The following is a 23,442-nucleotide window of genomic DNA, read 5'->3' as shown; positions in this document are numbered from 1 at the left end:
TCTCCTACAAAGTAACACTAAACTCTGCTCTGCATCTTCTTTCAATAAATTTATATGAGTTTTTAAAGTTGTAAAGCCCTTTTTGAAACAGGCTGTACTTTTCAGTTACCAGATACCATGCAGTAGTTATCTTCATTTGCAGTGAAGTATTTATTTTTCAGTACTTGTTGACGTCTGCAAAGCTTAGCCTAGAAATGCATTTGAGTTTTTTTCTTATGAACAGAGGTAGTGTCTTGTATTTTCAATTCGTTTTCCAGAACCTCAGTTCCCACACGGTGCTAATAGAGTACTTTCATGTACTACTTAGATGTGGATGTAAATGAGTGACTGGAGAATTAATTTTTTACAATCTTTATTGAAAAATTATACAAAATAAATGTAGAGATGTGTTTAAATGTTATAGCAAAAGAATTTTTTGGATTGCATGCTTCATGATAGCATATCTGCAAGCTGCTGCTCTCTGTTCTGCATGGCTAGGTCCAGAGGTATGTGTCCGTGATCATCCCAGGCCCCTCTGTCGGCCCCCACATCGAGCAACACAGCCGCCACCTCTGCGTGGCCCTGCCTCGCTGCATAGTGCAACGGCGTCCGCCGGTAAACGTCCATGGCGTTGGGGTCACCAGAGGAGGCGGCCAGTAGCCGCACCACAGCCGCGTGGCCGCGGTATGCAGCCCAGTGCATGGGTGTGTTCCCCCTGCTGTCTCTGGTTTCGACGTCCGCCCCACCCTCCACCAGACACCTCACCACATCCTCGTGTCCCCTCACTGCCGCCCAGTGCAGGGCAGTCCACATGTCCTCGTCCCTCGCCTCCACATTCGCACCTGCCGCCAGAAGCGCCCTCAGCTCCTCCACCACCCCCTCCTTAGATGCCTCGATCAGCCTCCTGCCACACTCCTTTCCGGGAAGGCGTCTGCAACAAACAGAAATATTCCCAGAGTTTACTACAAAAACACACTCACCTAATGAAGAAACCCATCACACACAAAAAACTCGAACAGCCCTGAATGCAGATATAATCACCTTAGATAGTAGAAAAGAGTGTCCAACACCGTTTATATTAAGGTACAGAGATTCTGTTCTATCCTACGATCAAAGTCTTCATCCCTTTTCCATTAAAAATTCCCTTATTCAGTCTCTCAAGAAACTGTGCTTCTCCTTGTTATCTGGAAGTCAGTTTATTCGACCTTAAAGCGCTATTGCTAACCAGTCGTTGACCTCTACTTAAACAGATGCTTCATACTACAGATACTAGTTATCTGTGTGTGCAGCAATCCTCCTAAAACTATTGTCGGTAACACGCCAAACAAATCACCTCTCCATGTATTTAAACATTTTCCTTAGAAGGAGCCAAAAGATTTCAGTCCAGTTATTGCCAAATTTCGTAACATAGCCTCCCCATAGCCATAGAAAAAGTTTCTCCTTCACACAAAACATGAATTTGCAGAAACATTAGGAAAAACACCAACAAACAAACAAACACACACACACACACACACACGAAAACAAACACACACAAACAAACAGACACACACACACACACGAAAACAAAGAAACGCACACACGAAAACAAACAAACGCACACACGAAAACAAACAAACGCACACACGAAAACAAACAAACGCACACACAAAAACAGACAAACGCACACACGAAAACAAACAAACGCACACACGCACATCCAAATCTACTTAGTGTATTCATCTCTCTGTCTCCTACCATTTTTACCCTCCACACTGCCCTCCGATACTAAATGGGTGATTCCTTGATACCTCAGAAGGTGTCCTTCTAACAGATCCCTTCTTCTGGTCGAGCTGTGCCACAAATTCCTCTTCTCCCAATTCTATTTAATACTTCCTCATTAGTTATGTGATCTACCCATCTAATCTTCAGCACTTTTCTGTAACACTGCATTTCGAAAGCTTCTATTCTCTTCCTTTCCAAACTATTTATCGTCCATGTTTCACTTCCATCATGGCTACACTCCATACAAATACTTTCAGAAAACACTTCCTGGCACTTAAATCTATACTCAATGTTAACAAATTTCTCTTTTTCAGAAAAGCTTTCCTTGCCATTGCCAGCCTACATTTTACATCCTCTGTACTTCGACCATCATTTTGCTCCCCAAATAGCAAAACTCATCTACTACTTTTAGTGTCATCTCCTAATCTAGTTCCTCAACATGACCTGATTTGATTCAACTATATTCCATTACAATAGTTTTGGTTTTGTTGATGTTCGTCTTATATCCTCCTTTCAAGACATTGTTCCAAAATACTAAATGCCTAATAGGAGTACTACAGGCAAAAAGTTTTAAGTTAGGAAACAGTTTCACATTTCGTCCAAACGCTCCTGTTTCTCAAGCATGAGATCGAAAACTAGTTATACGGAATTTTTACATTAATTTTGAATCGTTATATTCTTCCATATAATGTGTGTGATGTCCCCATTTCTTCCCCTTTCTCGTTCTCACAAACAATCTTGTCAGTAATTCGATAACTATTGCTACCACCATCAAAACGTATTCTCCGGTGAACTTCACCAATCCTGCTAGAATCACCAGTTCAGTTATCCTACGTTTATTCTCCAGTTAGGTGTTATTACGTGTTCGTACAACGTGTTTTCCGCGCTATTTCGAGAACAGAACTTAAGCGGACGCTAACCGAGGACTGTTCAAGCGGCCCTTAGTAGTGTAGCGACCTGGTAAAAATTTTATTCCAAAATTTCATTTTCTTGGAAACACTGAGGATTAATACGTAACCTTTCTCACCTGTAATTCCCATTAGTCGTTCATCTCCACTCTGGTAGTCTGAATTTATGAATTTCGCAAGTAATTACAACAAAGCTGATCATTCGTAAGGCAGTCACCCACATAACCCGCGACTGGCATTTAACCGTTCGGGTTTATTCGGCTCATCTCGTGTAGCACCGTCCCCTTTTGTATGTGGGACAGTTTTCATTCAAAAATCATTATTCGTTCAGAAATCAACTTAGAATGTGTTCGAAAACCAACAGCGATATGTTTTAAAATCATACAAATAATCGATAGACCGACATGAGCTGGCTGCCAGGTGGTTTGTGAAGCAAGGCTTTCTTTTCTTCAAAATTATGAATTTGGCGCCCTATGAAATTGCCGCCTGGGGCAGATTCTCTGGCTTGCCCACCCTTTCCCCCTAGATCTGGGCCTGCTAACTATGATGGTATTTCATTGTAGACCACAGAAAGCAGACCTGTGTGAAAGTCTAGTTGAAACAGCATAGAACTGTGAGTGAATCAGTCCCTAACATGTGGAATCAGAAGCTTTGGTATGCTTCAGCTACATCTACATGTATACCTTGCAAATCAGTGTGGAGCGCGTGGCAGAGGGTACATCCCAGTGTACCACTTATGGTTTTTCCCATTTCGTTTACGTTTGGAGTTTGAGAAGTCATTTTTAAGCGTGTGTGTGTGTGTGTGTGTGTGTGTGTGTGTGTGTGTGTGTGTGTGTGTGTGTGTGTGTGTGTGTCTGTGCGTGTGTGTGTGTGGTGATTAATCTTTTATTCAAGATCCCTACTGCAGTGGTACATAGGAGACTGGAGTATATTCTGAGTATTATAGTTTAAAGCCGGATCTGTAACCTCTGGAAGTAGGCTTCCTCAGGATAGACACAAATTATCCTCAGGAGTCCGCCAATTTAGTTTCACACTTCCCCATAGATGAAACAGACCTGTGACCTTTCATGCTACTGTGCTCTGTATACATTCAACACCTCCCGTTAGCCGTATTAGTATGTGTCCTGCATACTTGAGCCATATTGTAGGATGGGCTGCACAAGTGATTGCAAGAAATCTCCTTTGTAGACTGATTTCATTACCCCAGTATTCTACCAATAAATCTAAGTCTACCACCCACTTGACCCACAACTGAGCCTATGTTATTACAATTCATACCCCCCTACACAGTCCTACTACCACGTCTGTGACTCATTCATATTATATTCATAGATACAGAGATTTCCGTGTGTCAGCCTGCCTGCTTAGCTGGGTGGTACTGTGCTTACCTCCCATTTAAGTGGCCCGGGTTCGATTCTTGGCCAGGTTGGAGATTTTCTCCGCCCGTGGAGTGGCTGTTGTGTTATCATTTCATCCTCATCACCGGTGTGCAAGTCGCCCAATGTGGCGTCGAATGAAATAAGACTTACACTTGGCGTCCGAAATTCCCTGGAGGGGGCCTCCCGGTCAACGATGCCTTACGCCATTTTCTTTTTGTGTGTCATAATGATATTGGACAGTAACAGGAATGGTAATGATCAGTGAAATTTAATGATGATATCTTACCACATACTCTCATCAATGAGCCGGCAAGGGTGGCCGAGCGGTTCTAGGCGCTACAGTCTGGAACCGCGCGGCCGCTGCAGTCGCAGGTTCGAATCCTGCCTCGGGCATGGATGTGTGTGGTGTCCTTAGGTTAGTTAGGTTTAAGTAGTTCTAAGTACTAGAGGACTGATGACCTTAGAACTTAAGTCCCATAGTGCTCAGAGCCATTTGAACCATTTTTTTCTCATCACTGAAGTGAATTTTCTGGAACCTACTATGCTAATTACTAACTACTAATTAAAGTTAGCAGCTCATTCTCGCCACATCAGTCGGCGTGCGAGAACCCCCCCCCCCTCCCCCCACTGCTCCATTCCAACAGATTTTCAGGATGGTGCAGGTACCGGAAGTCTACATTCTCTACACTGGGACATCCATATGAGCTGTTCAGTGCCTCAGTGTTTTGGGCTGTTCGTAGAGTTGGAGGTATACTTGGCAAAGGCCTGGAGACGGAGGAGAATACCTGTTGGATTACATCATGGCCAGACAGATTCTGAAATCAGATACTGAATTGCGAGGAATATGTGGGGGGAGATGTAAACTCTGATGACATTTTTATTGTGATAATGAGTGAACTGAAGCTTAACGAAACCGTCAAGAGGATTCAGTTTGCAAATGAATGGGACTCTGCGGTAGTGAGGAGTAAAACGCGAATCGGAAGTTCAATGAAACTTAAAATAATGCGACAACGAATACCGAAACTAGAAATTCAGTCGAACAAGGGTGGACATCTCTAAAAGCAGAAATCACAGAAGATGGCAGGTACAAGGAAATGAACTGAAGAAATGCTGGCGAATGTGAAGTACGCTGAAATTGATTGACAAAAGAAGAAAATATAACAATATTCACGAAAAGATAAGACAACAGTGGTATAACCCTAGGTCACGATAAATGAAGCAAAATTGATGAAGAAAAAATTAGATGAAACCGAAAAATAAGTAGAAAGGGCAGCTTCAGCACAAAGCAAACTCGAAACACCCTTTTGTGAAATTAGAAGTGAAGGTTTCAACAAATTAATAATTAGAAAGGAATTCCATTAGTACACGCAGAGAAGAGAAAGGATGGATGGAAGTAGTACATTGGACACCTCTATAAGAGGGAGAAACTATTGGATGACATGATGGACGGAGAAATGGAAGACGGATTGGAAACATAACTTTCAGAAAAATATCATCCAGACGCTCCAGAAGCGAGCAAGGACCACTATGTGCGACATGTTTGGCACAATGAGCTAAACAGCTCATTTATAGGAATTACTGACAACAATATACAGAAGAATGGACAAGAAAGCTAAATGTCTAGTAGAGGATAACGCGTTTGGGTTTATAAAGGTAAAACGCCCAGAGAGGTAGATACGACATTGCATTTGATAATGGAGGCAAGAGTTAAAAAGCAAGGAACCTTCATTTTATCTGTCTACATTTAAAAAGCCTTTGACAATGTAAAATGGTGAAACACATACGAAATTCTCAAAAAAACCTAATTATAAGATATAGGGAAAGTCAGGTAATATACAAAATTGTATGCACGATAGTCAACAGGGAAAAATAAGAACGGAAGAAAGAAGTACTGTGATTAAAAAAGCGCAAGACAGGGATGCAGTGGTTCTTCCCAGTTGTTTAAAGTGAACATCAATGATCGATGGTGGAACAGAAGAAAGTTCCAGGAATGGAATTAAAATACTAAGTGAAAGGTTTCCGCTGTTACGATTCGCACAGGATTAGGATTTATAAACGAAGGGAAGAGTGAAGTATTGGCGGTAGGAGAAATAACATTGATGGCAAATTTAACATTAAAATTAGGGGCCACAAAGTAGACGAATTGAGGGCCTTCTACTAACTGGAAGCAAACAGACGTAAGAGACGAAGCAATGTTGTTACAAAAAGTAATGTAGCACAGGAAAATAGGGCATTCATCGAAAAACAAGGCCTCTAGTACCGAACATAAGTCTTAATTTGGGGAAGAAATATCTGAGAATGTATGTTTGGAACACAGTATTGTATTAAAATGCATCACGGATTGTGAGAATGATTGCATTCAAAATGGGGTGCTATAGAAGGACTTTGAAAATTAGGTGAATTCGTAAGAGAGGAACTGTAAGTTCTCTGCAGAATAGCTGAGAACAGCAATATGTGTAAAACAGTGACATGAAAAAGGAATAGGGTGATAGGACTTGTGCGAAGACATCAGCGAATAACTTGCACTGTACTACAGAAAGCTGTAAAGGATAATAAACAGGGGAAGACAGATTGGAATTGTATGGTACTTCAGGGAGCTGTGGAGGGTAAAAACAACAGGGAAAGACGGAGATTTCAATGGAATGAGGGATAAACACAATAGGGAGAGAGAGATTGCAATGGAATGGTACGACAGGGAGATGTTAACGAGAACAACAACAAGATAGAGATTGGAATACATGCGACAAATAACTATGGACGGTGGGTACAAATCACACGCTACAGTAAAGAGACTGAACACTCACCGTCCCAGAAATTCAGGAGGGGAATTCGAAAGTCTAAATTTCTTGCTGAAACAGCCAGAAACATCATCTACAGTGGGTGGAGAATCTGGAATGAGACTGATTGCTACGCCAAACTACGCCAGTGCGACCGGGGTGATCCACACCTTGAGATGGCGAGGTGGAAAAGGCTTCTGATTTTATTCCTGCGCAGTGCATTTCTTGTTACTAGCGGAAATATAACGCGGAATTCTAGCACGCTTGCTCCTCTCTCATTCCAGCGACCCCATATTGCTTCGTTACTCTGTGTTCAAACTTTCCCTTACTGCAGCATTCCAATACCGCGTGATTATTATATATTCATCGCTTTTTATATACGAAGTTAGCTGTTCATTGCTGTCATATACTCGTCCTGTCACTAAACTTTCCACACGTGATGCTGCATTATTGTTGACATCGGTTTGGAGATTGTGATGACAAATCACTGGACTGTTCACAATAACTCACTGTTTGCCCTATCTTCCTATTCATACCTAACCTTTCATGATACAACTCTCTCATCCTGTTCAAATATTCCGTTATTCGTCTTTCACTTCACTGAGCACGACTAAATCTATTGTTGCCAATTACATTTACTTTTTCGATCTTCTACCATCCCTACGACATAATGGTGGTGGTGGTGGTTTGTGTGTGTGTGTGTGTGTGTGTGTGTGTGTGTGTGTGTGTGTGATGAAGAATGTTTGCAATTTATGATACTGTGGAGTGTAAGCCGTTTTATGAGCTTCCTATTAATGCGCATACAGGCGGCGTGAATGCTGAATTCTAAGAGGAATTGATGTTAAGCGTACAACAAAAAAGCATAGTATTAATGTATGATGTGAAATTGTGCCTATACTGGAACAGTTAAATATTTTATTATTATTATTATTGAAATTTTACGCATCTGTAGCGTTTTAAAAGTAAATCAATTAAAGTTTGGGAGGGCAGGGTGTGAAGAAGGCACCAAAAGGGTGTGAAGTATTGGGCAGAGAATGATCTTATGTCATCAGTAACAACAAGAATCTGATGTACATCATTAAGAATAGAAGAGGTGGGAAAAAAAATCAGCCATCGAGTTTCAAACCATAGGTTTATTTCGCCCTTGGTCCAGGTTACGATATTTCTAAAAAATCTTCTTCAGAATAAGTCGGTCCTATAAACGTATACAAACGGTTACAAACTATTTTTACGTATCTAACAAAATATCAATAATCGCGAAATATTTGAAAGGTAAGTGTACTCAATAGTTGCACCACAGGGTGGTAAATTGCATTAGCTGAAGCTGAGCGGCTACTGCCTAATACATAATTGATGTGAAAACGAGAAACATCACATACCATGGCTTAGGGACAGCAGCCAGAATAAATTCAGCGTATGTCAGAATAAATGCACAAATGTATTCGCCCATTGGTAAAGGCTCTTGTCTATATAAAATTATAACGTGAGTCCAAAGGATAAAATATTTGGTAACCTAAGTATTCAGCATGTCAGAGAAAGGTCAACTGTTCACAAGTACAGGCTCAATCGACGACGAAAATATGGGATGCGGAGGGTGCTAAATACATGTGCGTAAGAAGTACGCTTGGATTGCGTTCAGTAACAGCATTTTACATTAAAGTAAGTGTTGTGGACTGACAAGACAGCCAGTCCACAGTGACGGGTAACCGAAATGCACGCTATAAGCTCACGTAGGATGGCGTGGGGTCTGAAACAGGATACGTAATGAATGCTATAAAGAAAAGTACGTAGCTTCTGGAATACTTAACTTTAATCCATCATTTGTATACATCGTTCTTGATGAGACATGCTTCATACGATAACTATCAATTGCTATGGCTCCTTGCTAGGTCGTAGCCATTGACTTAGCTGAAGGCTATTCTAACTACACTCCTGGAAATTGAAATAAGAACACCGTGAATTCATTGTCCCAGGAAGGGGAAACTTTATTGACACATTCCTGGGGTCAGATACATCACATGATCACGCTGACAGAACCACAGGCACATAGACACAGGCAACAGAGCATGCACAATGTCGGCACTAGTACAGTGTATATCCACCTTTCGCAGCAATGCAGGCTGCTATTCTCCCATGGAGACGATCGTAGAGATGCTGGATGTAGTCCTGTGGAACGGCTTGCCATGCCATTTCCACCTGGCGCCTCAGTTGGACCAGCGTTCGTGCTGGACGTGCAGACCGCGTGAGACGACGCTTCATCCAGTCCCAAACATGCTCAATGGGGGACAGATCCGGAGATCTTGCTGGCCAGGGTAGTTGACTTACACCTTCTAGAGCACGTTGGGTGGCACGGGGTACATGCGGACGTGCATTGTCCTGTTGGAACAGCAAGTTCCCTTGCCGGTCTAGGAATGGTAGAACGATGGGTTCGATAACGGTTTGGATGTACCGTGCACTATTCAGTGTCCCCTCGACGATCACCAGTGGTGTACGGCCAGTGTAGGAGATCGCTCCCCACACCGTGATGCCGAGTGTTGGCCCTGTGTGCCTCGGTCGTATGCAGTCCTGATTGTGGCGCTCACCTGCACGGCGCCAAACACGCATACGACCATCATTGGCACCAAGGCAGAAGCGACTCTCATCGCTGAAGACGACACGTCTCCATTCGTCCCTCCATTCACGCCTGTCGCGACACCACTGGAGGCGGGCTGCACGATGTTGGGGCGTGAGCGGAAGACGGCCTAACGGTGTGCGGGACCGTAGCCCAGCTTCATGGAGACGGTTGCGAATGGTCCTCGCCGATACCCCGGGAGCAACAGGGTCCCTAATTTGCTGGGAAGTGGCGGTGCGGTCCCCTACGGCACTGCGTAGGATCGTACGGTCTTGGCGTGCATCCGTGCGTCGCTGCGGTCTGGTCCCAGGTCGACGGGCACGTGCACCTCCCGCCGACCACTGGCGACAACATCGATGTACTGTGGAGACCTCACGCCCCACGTGTTGAGCAATTCGGCGGTACGTCCACCCGGCCCTCCGCATGCCCACTATACGCCCTCGCTCAAAGTCCGTCAACTGCACATACGGTTCACGTCCACGCTGTCGCGGCATGCTACCAGTGTTAAAGACTGCGATGGAGCTCCGTATGCCACGGCAAACTGGCTGACACTGACGGCGGCGGTGCACAAATGCTGCGCAGCTAGCGCCATTCGACGGCCAACACCGCGGTTCCTGGTGTGTCCGCTGTGCCGTGCGTGTGATCATTGCTTGTACAGCCCTCTCGCAGTGTCCGGAGCAAGTATGGTGGGTCTGACACACCAGTGTCAATGTGTTCTTTTTTCCATTTCCAGGAGTGTATATTCTCTGCAAATGAGAAAGGCTTGGTCAGTGTAGTCAATAGCAAGTCGTCCGTACAACTGGGGCGAGTGCTAGTACGTCTCTCGAGACGTGCTGTGTGGTTGCGCTCGGTCTGCGATCACTGGCAGTGGCGACACGCGGGTCCGACATGTACTAATGAGCCGCGGCCGATTTAAAGCTACCACCTAGGAAGTGTGGTGTCTGGCGGTGACACCACAGTAAGAATGAAAATTTCCACTACCAGGCTACTAACAAGCGATAAATTTACAGATATACATTACGCATAAAATCTCTAACACATTTGCTGACAGTAGTACTGTATGTAAATTCAGCGTGCAGAAGAGAGTTCTATTTATAAAGCACCACTGTTACAAATACATGGGTAAGGAGCAAAGACAACGTCACTTAAAAGAGAAACTTACGCTTAACACTATGGAAGCTTAAGCAATAGGGAAAAATTGGTATACAGCAGGCGGTATATACTGCGTCTTGCTGGTAGCAATTAACGTAATTTTACATTAAAGCAAAATGACAATCTCTTATAGAAGATTAGTGATAAGCAATACTCTTAGAGGTATGCATTAAATACAAAATTATCTGTGAAACATGTATGCAGCAGAGTGGGACTGCACGTAAATGTCATGTGTAGAAGATAAGAATTCTATTATAAAAAATTGCTTCTGTTTCGGAAAGTGGAGGAAAGAATAAAATGGATAAAGGTACAACATAAAAAAATGAGAATCTTCTGCTTAACTCTACTAATTCAGTTTTTCTTTTCGGAATGCCAACTGTAGGAACATGTGATGAGAAAGCCATGAAAAACGAAACCCAGCGATACGAAATGTCAGTAGCTCAACAATAGAGAAAAAAATATTTTGAAGAAAACGGCGCACATTCGCCGATGTTAGTGGAGATCGGTAAACACGTCTTACGTGTCCGCGAGCGGTATTTTAAAGCCAGCAAGGGAGTATTGCAACAAATAGTTCAAAATGTTACCGTCTCTCTAACAGGATGTTCATAAATTTGAAGTTGTTCTAGTAAATCTAATTTTCAGTCTTATTTTCTTACGTAAAATTACGGTTTCTTCTAATTACCTTGGAGAATGGTGCAAGGTGGCTATTTTTTGATGGCGTTATTGAATGTAATGCATGGACACACTTTTGGACCTGTGTGAACCGGAGATTTATTACGAGGAGGAATGATGACTCAGAACAAAGGCTGGATAGCATACGGACATAAAAAATGTTTTGAAACGAAGAACAAGGTATTATTTGATGAGATAAAAGGTTTATTTTTATTTTTCTAGGCTTGTGTTGTTGGTCCACTTCCCCATCGTCACAGTCTAGTTGTTGATAATTATTCTATTGATTGATCTTCTGACTTAATTTACGGTACCATGGAAGTTAGTAAGTGAATTTTCATATTAGAGTTTATAACTGGTTTCTTTGACAGGTTCCATCCTAATTTCTGTACCCGTTGACATATCAACGCCTGTATGGAGCTAGGGGTATTCATTTCATTGTTAAGTCATGTGTATCATTGGCTCACTCTGTCAAGATTATCAACCCAATTTCCCTGCACCAACTATAGTTAGTTTTAAGCAGGATTTTTTCAGTTGTTGCTGAGTCTTGCTGTGTTGCTGTTTCTGCCAGTACTTCATTTGGCAAGTGAGATTCATAATATGTGATTGTTTCGTTTCCTTCGCGCAATGTAGGTTCTGTCAGTTTCTTTATTTTACCAAAGCCGTACGTCAGTGGAGAAATTTTCGTGTGTTTCAGGTTGCAGTGTTATACAGGTCGACATTACTTTTTTTTATACAGTTACGTTTTTTTTCTTGAACAGTTCGCACTGATAATGTCTACTTAGCGTGGAACTATTGGTTTGCTTATTTATTTGCTTATGAATAAGATCCGTTTTCAGAAACACAGCATTCTCTTCAGTTTCGTGCAAGTGAAGTGGCTTTGAGTGCAGTGGGACATTTAGGCTGTCAGTCCGGGGTTGTAGGTACAATAAAACACACACACACACATAAGTTTCCTCAACAATACACACACACAAATATAGGAGTGGGAAAAACAGGTGAGCATACTATGCTGTCAGAATGAGATTTTCACTCTGCAGTGGATTGTACGCTGATATGAAACTTCCTGGCAGATTAAAACTGTGTGCCGGACCGAGAGTCGAACTCGGGTCCTTTGCCTTTCGCGGGCAAGTGCTCTACCGACTGAGCTACCCAACCACGACTCACACCCGGTCCTCACAGCTTTACTTCTGCCAGTACCTCGTCTCCTACCTTCCAAACTTTACAGAGGCTCTCCTGCGAACCTTGCAGAACTAGCACTCCTGGAAGAAAGGATATTGCAGAGATGTGGTTTAGCCACAGCCTGGGGATGTTCCCGGAATGAGATCCTTTCTTTCAGGAGTGCTAGTTCTGCAAGGTTCGGAGGAGAGCCTCTGTAAAGTTTGGAAGGTAGGAGACGAGGTACTGGCAGAAGTAAAGCTGTGAGGACCGGGTGTGAGTCGTGCTCGGGTAGCTCAGTCGGTAGAGCACTTGCCCATGAAAGGCATAGTTCCCGGGTTCGAGTCTCGGTCCGGCACACAGTTTTAATCTGCCAGGAAGTTTGATGTTACGCCGTGCTTACCTGTATTCTGCCGACGGCTCACCGAGCAGCCGACTCACTTCGGCCACTTCATCGGGGTGGTTGAGGACTGCATCGGCCCAGCCCTGTGTGGCTAACACCTGCAAGTCGGCCTTTATGAAGGCGACAGCGGCCTCCGCGAGGCTGAGACACGAGTGACCGACTGCCAGCACCGCTGTGGCTGCCGCGTTCTCCACTGTCAGCTGAGCGGCCAGCTCCCGCTCACAGTCTCCCTTCAGCCCCGGGACACAGTCGGTGTCCGCAGCTGCCAGTAGGGCGGCCATACTGGACAGCCGGGGGGCCTGGAAGGAATACACGTAGACCGGCAGCTCCTGGAGTGCCGGACCCTCCACGCCGGGGACCGTGACCTCTCCGCCGCTGGCCTCCAGTCTGTCGTGCCGGAACGTGGAGGCCAACACGGGGCTCCCGCCTGCCTGGAGGCGCGCGTCGCCTGCCACCGGCGCCACCTGCTCACTGTCCCCCCTGCCTGCGGCCGCAGCCTCCTGCATCTCTTTGGCAGCTGCCATTGTGGACAGTTCTGAAACTAAATTAGAATCGTATTAATACTGTCAGCTGCCGACGGGCGTTGATATATATCGACGGGGACAGGTGAAAATGTGTGCCCCGACCGGGACTCGAACTTGGGATCTCCTGCTTACATGGCACATGCTCTATCCATCCTTTTTTTGTGATTGATATGTGTAATCACACCTCCATACTTATCAAGAAGGACACTTACTTGTCAATCACATCGCGATTACGGGCAGCGTGGGGTTCACGCCTGAGCCTCAGCACGTGCGCTAGCAGCGCATGTCGGGTGTTTCAAGCGTCAACTTCGCGTCTTAATATCTCGAGATGTAATGGGAATATTGCGATGCAATCAACGCCATTGTGTATGTGCTTTGTCATGCTATGGATTGCTGAAGAAAAAATATAGGAGGTCCATTTAAAAAAACATAAGTTTGTGTTAAAAACACATGTGCTTTCGTTTTAGAATGCTTCCAAATATGTACATTCATGGGCCCCAGCCCTACATTGATACCGGTGAAAGTCGTTTTCCAATAGCTGTTATTGTTCCAGAAATATTTTGGGTGGACAAGATAGCTGAGACAAACTGCTGCAAGAGCAAGATGACGGGTAGGGCAGGGGTCAACACCCGAAGCCTAACCATCACCAGGAAGAGGATGTAGTGGGTTGGTCTACGTTGTTTTATTTATTTATTTTTTTAATTTTTCTTTTTTTTAAATTTTTTTGTAACATTTTTAATTTTTTTGTATTTATGGATTTATTTTGGTTTCATTACAAAAAGGATCCTACAACCGCCGTAGTTGAGCGTCCGAGTCGTCTTCTCGTCTATTGGGAGGGGTTCCCCCGTAATCCGTCTGTAGAGGATCAATATGCTCCAGGATTCTTCTTCATTTTCAGCGTCTCATACCCGGAACGCCCCAGTGAGCAGGAGGATCCGCAAATAATGAACCTAAATAATTTGCGAAACGGGTTCTGTACTTCGGGTGGCGGCTGAAAGCTGCACATGTCGTCATCAATAGGGATCAAAAGTCGAGTGGGCCTTTGGGAGCTTCGCAAAACATGTAGTAAAGGGCCACGCCTTTTAGCCATCTAACGGCGTTCGTCCTGGTTGATGGAAAGTGTACGCCGTCGGGGCGCAGTGTATCAACCGGGGAGACAGACTCCGGCAATCGCCGCAAGAGCAATGCCAGCATGCGCTGCGTCAGTAGCCAGCACTCGCTGGTCGCGGCACAAGTCAGACGGTGTGTGATCCATCTGAGCCACCGAGGGCACACAGGATAGAGCGACTGCAGGGACCATCTCGCCCACGCCTCCCGCGAGACCCACATTCTCACCTTGTATTTCCACACTACGTACGTAGCGACCCACCCCAACACGCTCATTACTCGTGGAAGTCCCGTAAGAGTTCGGGGAATATGTGTGCATCCGCACAGAAGAAGAAGGTCATGGACAGTATTTGCCACAACTATATATTTATATGGATATGGTGTCTGTTCTTTCGGACATGTCCGATAGAATATGGTTCTAAAAAGACAAAGGTCCCGAGTTCGAGTCTCGGTCCGGCACACAATTTTAATCTGACAGGAAGTTTCATATCAGCGCACACTCCGCTGCAGAGTGAAAATCTCATTCTGGAATATGATTCTAATTTCGTTCTAGGTGGCTGCAGGTCATCAATGGTGTCTGTCCGAAAGAACAGATACCATATCCATAAAAGTATATAGTTCTGAAACAAGTCGTCAGTGAACAGGGCTTTGCCCTTATGCAGTACCCTCAGGCGCACGTAGACCTGTGACAAGCAACAAACAGTTGGCAAATGTAACCCGTTACCAAGTAAGTTACAACACTGTGTTATGCTTCTGTTTTAGGCAGATGCCACAGGTGTACAGCTACAGACAGCTACAGATGTTGAACAACACATTATCAGCTGTTGCGCAAGAGTAAAAGTAGGCCTACACGTTAACACCCTAACTTTTGACACCTAGCGGATTTATTGGTCAGTTTTCTTCGAATGCTGTTAAATGTAATCTTTGGTAATCTGAAATACGTCGCACTGAATCTATTGTGCTGTGTTGGTAAAATCTGGCATCAGGGTCGCGAGCACACCATCGGTTGGGCCCGTTTTAAGGAGCTTTTGCTCCAAATACATACAGAGTCGATAAACAATGTGCACAGTTCATGGCATGCACAGCTAGCCTTTACCATACAAGTTTGCGTCAATGCCACCAGGTGCTAGCAGATTTCTTAGATATTCCAATTCACTCACTATATAGAAAAGTTAGATCGGACATCAGTATGTGATATTTATACTGACAGAAAAACGTATTTTGTGGCATTCTGAGTAAGTTTTGGATTGCATCATACAGTAATCAATTGTGGCGCCGAGAACCTTAAAGCATACCATCGTCGATTGTGACAATCTAGCATTTATTTACGCTTCTGTTTGTAGACCCCCGTCGCCAGTTCAGTGAAGGCCTCGTCGCTATTGCTGTGGAGGCCCAGCTGCCACCGCTGTTACGGCAGGCCGAGCTCGTGGGCTCACGGAACAGCCCATGGTGCAGAACACTGGTAAGACAATTCCTCCCTCCCGCTGTTACGCAGCTATACCCCAGGGTCAGGTAAGAGGACAAGAGAACGAAGGTTCTGCAAATCTCCAACAAATTACACTACTGGCCATTAAAATTGCTACAACACGAAGATGACGTGGTACAGAAGCGAAATTTAACCGACAGGAAGAAGATGCTGTGATATGGAAATGATTACCTTTTCAGAACATTCACACAAGGTTGACGCCGGTGGCGACATCTACAACGTGCTCACATGAGGAAAGTTTCCAGCCGATTTCTCATACACAAACAGCAGTTGACCGGCGTTGCCTGGTGAAACGTCGTTGTGATGCCTCGTGTAAGGAGGAGAAATGCGTACCATCACGTTTCCGACTTTGATAAAGATCGGATTGTAGCCTATCGCGATTACGGTTTATCGTGTCGCGACATTGCTGCTTGCGTTGGTCGAGATCCAATGACTGTTAGCAGAATATGGAATCGGTGGGTTCAGGAGGGTAATACGGAACGCCGTGCTGGATCCCGACGGCCTCGTATCACTAGCAGTCGAGATGACAGGAATCTTGTGCACATGGCTATAACGGATCGTGCAGCCACGTCTCGATCCCTCAATCAACAGATGGGGACGTTTTTAAGACAGCAAACATCTGCACGAACAGTTCGACGACGTTTGCAGCAGCACGGACTATCAGCTCGCAGACTGTGGCTGCGGTTACCCCTGAAGCTGCATCACAGACAGGAGCGCCTGCGATGGTATACTCGACGACGAACCTGGGTGCATTAATGGCAAAACGTCATTTTTTCGGATGAATCCAGGTTCTATTTACAGCATCGTGATGTTCGCATCCGTGTTTGGCGACATCGAGGTCAACGCACATTGGAAGCGTGTATTCATCATCGCCATACTGGCGTATCATTCGGCGTCATGGTATAGGGTGCCACTGGTTACACGTCTCGCTCACCTCTTGTTCACATTGACGACACTTTGAACAGTGGACGCTACATTTGAGATGTGTTACGACGCGTGGCTCTACCTCCATTCGATCCCTGCGAAACCCTACATTTCAGCAGGATAATGCACGACCGCATCTTTCATATCCTGTACGGGCCTTTCTGGATACAGAGGTAGTTCGCCGAGCAACTGGCTCGTCACAATACGCCAGTCACTACTCTTGATGAACTGTGGTATCGTGTTGAAGCTGCACGGGCAGCTGTACCTGTACACGCCATTCGAGCTCTGTTTGACTCAATGCCCAGGCGTATCAAGGCCGTTATTACGGCCAGAAGTGGTTGTTCTGGGTAGTGATTTCTCAGGATCTATGCACCCAAATTGCGCGAAAATGTAATCACATGTCAGTTCTAGTATAATATATTTGTCCAATGAATACCTGTCTATCATCTGCATTTCTTCTTGGTGTAGCAATTTTAATGGCAAGTAGTGTAGTAACAAAGTCACACAAATGAGTTAAAAACGTTTAATTACGTTTGTGACTTGTTGAATGATTAAATCTGCAACACTGCTTGTAATAAAACACAATAAAAGTCCCTCAATGGCTAAGAGAAAATAATTGTAGGTAAACTTCAAATGTAATTTACGATAATTGTCTGCTCAATTCTAAGACTTCACTAAACGATGTTCCCTGTCTAGGCCAGCCCTGGGCGATGATCTGTAACCACGTGGGTCAGACCTGCCCTTCTGAGTGGGCTTCTGTCCCTTGTCTGGTCATTGGCGGACTGTTCTCGGGCGGTAACTGGCAGACGTCGCCCGTGGCGGTGGTGGGATTCGCGCAAATGGAGAGTCTCTACGGCACAGGCTGCAGGTCGCATCTTTGCCCCTGTGGTGCTTTGGCCCTGGCTGTGTATTGTTCGGACGACACAGCACTTCTGACATCTGTTGATCTTACGGCGGGTCTGTTGTATCTGTACTGTAAGCCCACATTGTACGTACATATTAACATTCCGATAAAGCTGTCTCACTGGTTCCTCACTAAAATTTGGGATCGAAGACGGTGTACTTTTGGCCTTTATGGTTGTCAGCACCTCATTTGTATTCTAGTCAAGTGACCTTGTTGGTAGATCGTACTACCTGAACTTACTGATGTCCGCAAATGGCAGTTTGTGTCTGGAGTTGGTTGCTTCCTGTGCAGGAATCAGCTTTCCTGTGCAGTGTCGACCTGAACTCTCTTGAATCTGTTTTAAGTAGTCGAGGAAAGGGAAATTACCGGGAGAAGTTAGCCGCAATGGAATTAGCACCACCCAGACCAGATCCGTTGCCTGAGAGAGTGACGAAAACAAATAACCATCACTACAAACGAACATTTAACAAAGAATTGTGTAAGTTCAGTGTAATTTAAGAATGCCTGATTTTCAACCCGGAAGTTAATTCAGTAACTAATACATGTATTGGTGATGTTTTACGGTTGTCTGATAAAATAAAAAATGCACAGAAGCCCCCACTTACACAAAAATGCGAAATGAAGAGTAGTGAAAGCTTAAACATTATTTAGTTCCTCCCACAAATTGCATTTAATTATGTACAAAACAACAAAATTCCACAAAACTTCTCTTTCTTTTTTCGGACAAGATATGCATATTATTATCGTCGAAATCGCCGGCTCAAGTTGAATACGTATGTTGATAAGCGCAACTGCTATGCAGCAGATGCTGTTGAATTGACGCTTTCATATTCATCTGGATTTAAAAATTTGTGAACACCCAGAATGTATACTTACTAAACGCTACTGACAATAGCAAACATTTTTTTTTTTTTGCAGGATATGTCAACAGAAGGAGTAGAGATACTATTTCTATAAACTGTAGCTATAGTGCAGTGTCACATGATCACAAAGGTTTCCAAAATGGGCACCTAGCACAATGGAACAAGCCCAGAAGGGTCTATAGCGTTGTGTCACGGAAAGATTCACCTTCCTTATTATTCAATATATTTAGGAAAACGATATTTTACTACTGTAATCTAAACTAGTCTGCTCTTAACAACTAGTCTATGTTGCAGTGCGGGATTTGATAGGCACTGCTAACCGACCTACTGCTGCTGAAGTTTGGGGTTCTACACCTGGAAATGTTACCTCCGGCCAACTGCTCCAGTCCGTCTGCAACTCCTACTCAGCTCACCTGTCGTATACCAAGCGTGCGTACGACGAAATGTTGATCCAGTTATAGAGAATGTGCCCTCCACCAACTAACATACGTTTTAACATTTTGGACCTCCTCTCACATTACCACTGCCCTGGAGATGATACTGGTAAGAGGAAAGTTTTCACTTATATTAAAATCTAATGCTGCCCTAAGGTATACTCAGTTAGTGTAGGAACACAAAGAACGCCGACAGTGCGTGCGTGTGTGTGTGTGTGTGTGTGTGTGTGTGTCTGTGTGTGTGTGTGTGTGTGTGTGTGTGCGTGCGTGCGTGTGTGTGTGTGTGTGTGTGTGTGTGTGTGTGTGTCAGTTTGTCGCACATAGCGCTTGCCACAGAGAATGCTGGTCTGCCCGCCATTCACACCGTAGCAGAGACGCTACCAGTGGAACGACGTCCAAGCTCAGTTTTGTAGGCGTTTGTTCCTCACACGACCTTAAACTATTCAGTAAAAAAATTGATTCTTTGGTATCTTACAGAGGTACTCATCAGTAGGGGGACAAGGGGGGTGGCAGGACACTCTGCATTGTTGCCAAATTTATTCACGATGGCTGCAATGACGTCATCCGAGATGGCGGCATGTAGACCTGGCAACAGCGCATGACGTCATCCAAGATGGCGCATTTTGGTGGGAAAATAGGCCAATTCTGCTACATCCACTAACCCACTCTCCTGAAAAAATTGCGGCAATTTTTAATTTTGGTGGGAAAATAGCCCAATTGGGCTAAGTCCACTAACCTAAGCCTCCAGAAAAAAAATGGCGGAAAGTTTGAATTCCAACAGGATAATGCATGCAAAAAACCGTACTTGTCTTTATTATTATACATTATTATTGGCTATCTTCTATTAACATTCATTATCATTTATTATCATTCATTATCATTTATTATCATTTATAATTACTTATTGTTATTGACCTGCCTCCACTAGAAAATTCCCTCAAAACTCGAATTCCAACACGATAATGGCTGCAAAACCTTACTTTTGTTTATTATTATTCATTATTATTTATTATCATTCATTATCATTTATTATTATTATTATTTATTATTTATGTTAATTTATTATCATTTATTACTATTATTATTATTGGCCTACCTCCACTAACACAGAAAATCGCGCCAAGTTCAATCATTTATTATTATTTATTCAATACACCTCAGTTTGGCGGCAAGAAAGCCATTTCCGTTATAACCATAACAAAAAATCGGTCACAAGTTCAAATTCCAACACGATAATCGATCACACATACCAAATAGGCCACCTCATCGTACTTAGTTTGAATTTTCTCGCAGTCACTTATTGTTTCACTCATAAGCTATCAATTTCGTCAAATAATAATAATAAACTGCACTTCCACTAATCTAAGTCAACTCCTGTGAATTCGTGGGAAATGGGCTGAGGTCTTTATTTCAAACAGTACGGTCATCACCAGTAGTTCTCCAACATCACATCTTCGAGATCGCAGAAGCATCCACCGTGCTCGCTACGAGGTCTGGAGTCCAATTGTGTGTTAGTTCGTATCTCAGCCACCCGAGGACGTCCCCGTGACGTCATTTAAGATGGCGGCAAGAAAGCCAATTGGGTCACGTCCACCAAGTTTGAATTTTCGCGGTCACTTACGGTTCCACCGCTAAATTATTATAATCGCGCCACTTGTACTAACCTAAGTCACCAAGTGGGGAAATGGCTCTTTATTTCAGGCATTACGGCCATGCAGGTGTGTCCCAACTGACTTCTCCACGCTCACACCACGAACTCCAGAGCGCAGCTGACGTACGCGCGGCCGGCTGAGCCCGCTCCATCGGCAGCTCCCTGGCCGGCTGACGTCAAGCGACCAGCGGTGCCCGCACAGCCCCAGGCCAGCGCGCCAGGTAGGCGGCGAGCGGCGCCTCAGGGTCCAGCCACAAACGGTCAGCCGCGCTCGCCTCAGAGTCCGGCTACGTACGCATCTTTCCGCGCCCGCCAGCACTTAATGCTGGGCAGGATGGAACCTGTCGACCACGTGCTGGACAAAGGACACGTTCAACCCCAAATTTATTTTTCTGAACAAGTTCGAACCTGCCGATACCTACCTCACACAACCGCCCCAGATGTTTGGAAAGTTCTATCACGTGACACGCTAAACGCTATATCGGTCCTAAAGTTCGCAAATTCCCAGCACCGACGGACGGGAACCGACATGCTTGCTTTGTCCAAACCACCCTCACTCCACATACCGCGCCACCAGCACGTATGATGGAGCATGGAGCACAAGGACGCCCTCATCCCCATAAACTTTGCAATTCGAGACCGATAGACAGGAACCGACACGCTCGAACTGGAATGTTTTTTCTACCGAGTTGGAAACTTCCTTGACGTCACAACGCGCCATCGACCACGTGGCTCTGTCGGACAAAGAATGCTCTCACCAAGTTAACTGATCACCCGATTCTCATTATTCAGCCCACATGCTTCGATTATCTAATCCAGGATCTTGGCAAAAACACAAATCCGTACACATGAGCCATCGCGCGCAGCTAGCTTACTACCTCCGCAAGTGAATGTAACGAAGTCCGCAGGACTATTTAATTAATCTGATCAATTAATTAACCTCTCTGATGCGGAAAACTGCCATCTCCTCCTAGACTTGGAATCAATTTTCGCCACTGCCACACCCACCCGGACGTGAAATGAAATAGTTAAAGTCCCTACCGACCACCACGTCCGACCCATGTTCGTTGCCTAAAATGTACTAATGCTTGCTTCCGTTTACTAACGTGCACTAACCTACATTAACTTATATCACATTCTGTCTATACAAATAAGCCAAACTTCGATTCTGATGGTCAGTTCGTGTTTAGCTACCAAACACAAGAAAATTGTGGCAAACACGTGCTTTGCCTCTCTCACACACCACGAGCGCGAGACCACTCAAAAAAAAAAAAAAAAAAAAAAAAGTTTCAAATGGCTCTGAGCACTATGAGACTTAACATCTATGGTCATCAGTCCCCTAGAACTTAGAACTACTTCAACCTAACTAACCTAAGGACGTCACAAACCGCCAGTCATCACGAGGCAGAGAAAATCCCTGACCCCGCCGGGAATCGAACCCGGGAACCCGGGCGTGGCGAGACCGCCCACATCACAGTCTGTACCTTTATACTCGCATCGGACATACTCCTCTATAAATATTCTAGCTAAACTACGGCCCTAACACTGTTGTTCAATGCACACGGTCTAGCACATGGCCGGAGCACACCCCCAGTACCTAAACCGAGAACATTGCTCGTCCCATCTTTAGTTAACCGCTGAGAGACGGAGATATGCCGCAATCACATCCCTCGCGCTCTCGTAGCTACTCGCCTCAGCAATTCGATCTAAAAAAAACCTCCAAGTAGAAAAAATAACAACCAACTCGAACTCTCTCATATTCTATATCATCCCACAAATAGTTAACGTACATTTTATTTACGCATCGAGTATACCTATCACTCTCATACTAATCTGTGTGTGTGTGTAGATTGAGGGGGCTGTGGAGGTAATTTAGCAATCTCTGTAAAAGTAAGCACAGGAAGACTCACAAAGAAAAGCAGGATGGTACTTCGATAACAGGTCCATAGGAAATTAGGCCAGTAAATTCGGTAAGAAGGAATAAGAATGATTAATCGGTTGTGCTGGGATATAGGAGGGTTGAGAACATTTGCGTATGTTGAGAGCTGGAAAGGTAGGAGGTGGGGAGCGCATTCAGTATTGTTTTGGTGAAAAAGTTCTGTTAGGGTAAGAATATGACTTTACAAATAAGCTGCGAAAACACGAAAGCGAGCGTTACTAATTTTGGGGGCACTATACAATTTCGGAGAGGTTGACTGGGCTCTTTTTTTTTTAATTTTCACATGATGGTTTTAGATTGTGAGGGGAGAGAAGCTCTGGGATGTGTGCGGACGGTGTGTGTGTGAACTCGCTCTCGGCTGTTCTGACAACAGACGTGAAGGTGGAGATGTGTCGCATACAGGCCGGCAAGCAATGGAATGCGGCCTTAACATGTGTGTTGGACCGCACTGAGTTAGGACGGTGACGGACGACTCGCGTGGCATGGCTTGGATAGTCCTGTTGGACGTGTAGGTGATACGAATTTCTCAGGAGATAGGTGTGAACACGGCTGTCATCAAGTCATGTTTGATGGGTCGAACAGAGGCCTTTGAGCGAGTTGAGAGCTGTCGGACGTGTGACTTAGTGTGGGACAGGTTGACTGCGCGCGTCTGTTGAGTTATTTTGCTGTGCGTTATTTGGACAGATTACGAGTGCTGATGGTGTTTACAGTTATGTGTACTGCATTATTTAGGAGCAGTTTGATATTGTGCACTGAAATTTGCTGTTTGCGTGTCTGCCGACTGTGCAACATGACACCAGGTATATCAGG

At 44.7% G+C, this 23,442-nt stretch overlaps 1 protein-coding gene across 1 annotated transcript in view; it reads right to left on the bottom strand.

Moving 5' to 3' along the window:
- Positions 1–429: 429 nt before the first annotated feature.
- LOC124719738 (60 kDa lysophospholipase-like) overlaps positions 430–23,442 on the bottom strand; it is a 43,625-nt gene continuing 20,612 nt past the window's right edge. The window contains exons 2-3 of the mRNA XM_047244940.1: positions 12,801–13,341; positions 430–910 (exon numbers count right to left, since the gene is read on the bottom strand). Of these exons, the coding sequence (XP_047100896.1) occupies positions 430–910; positions 12,801–13,324 (1,005 nt within the window). The 5' untranslated portion in view covers positions 13,325–13,341. The remainder of the gene's footprint in view (positions 911–12,800; positions 13,342–23,442) is intronic.

This window comes from Schistocerca piceifrons, chromosome 11, assembly GCF_021461385.2.
Source record: "Schistocerca piceifrons isolate TAMUIC-IGC-003096 chromosome 11, iqSchPice1.1, whole genome shotgun sequence".
NCBI classification, from domain to species: domain Eukaryota; kingdom Metazoa; phylum Arthropoda; class Insecta; order Orthoptera; family Acrididae; genus Schistocerca; species Schistocerca piceifrons.
The sequence above is the reverse complement of the archived record's forward strand: the minus strand, read 5'-3'. Positions and strand labels throughout refer to the sequence as shown.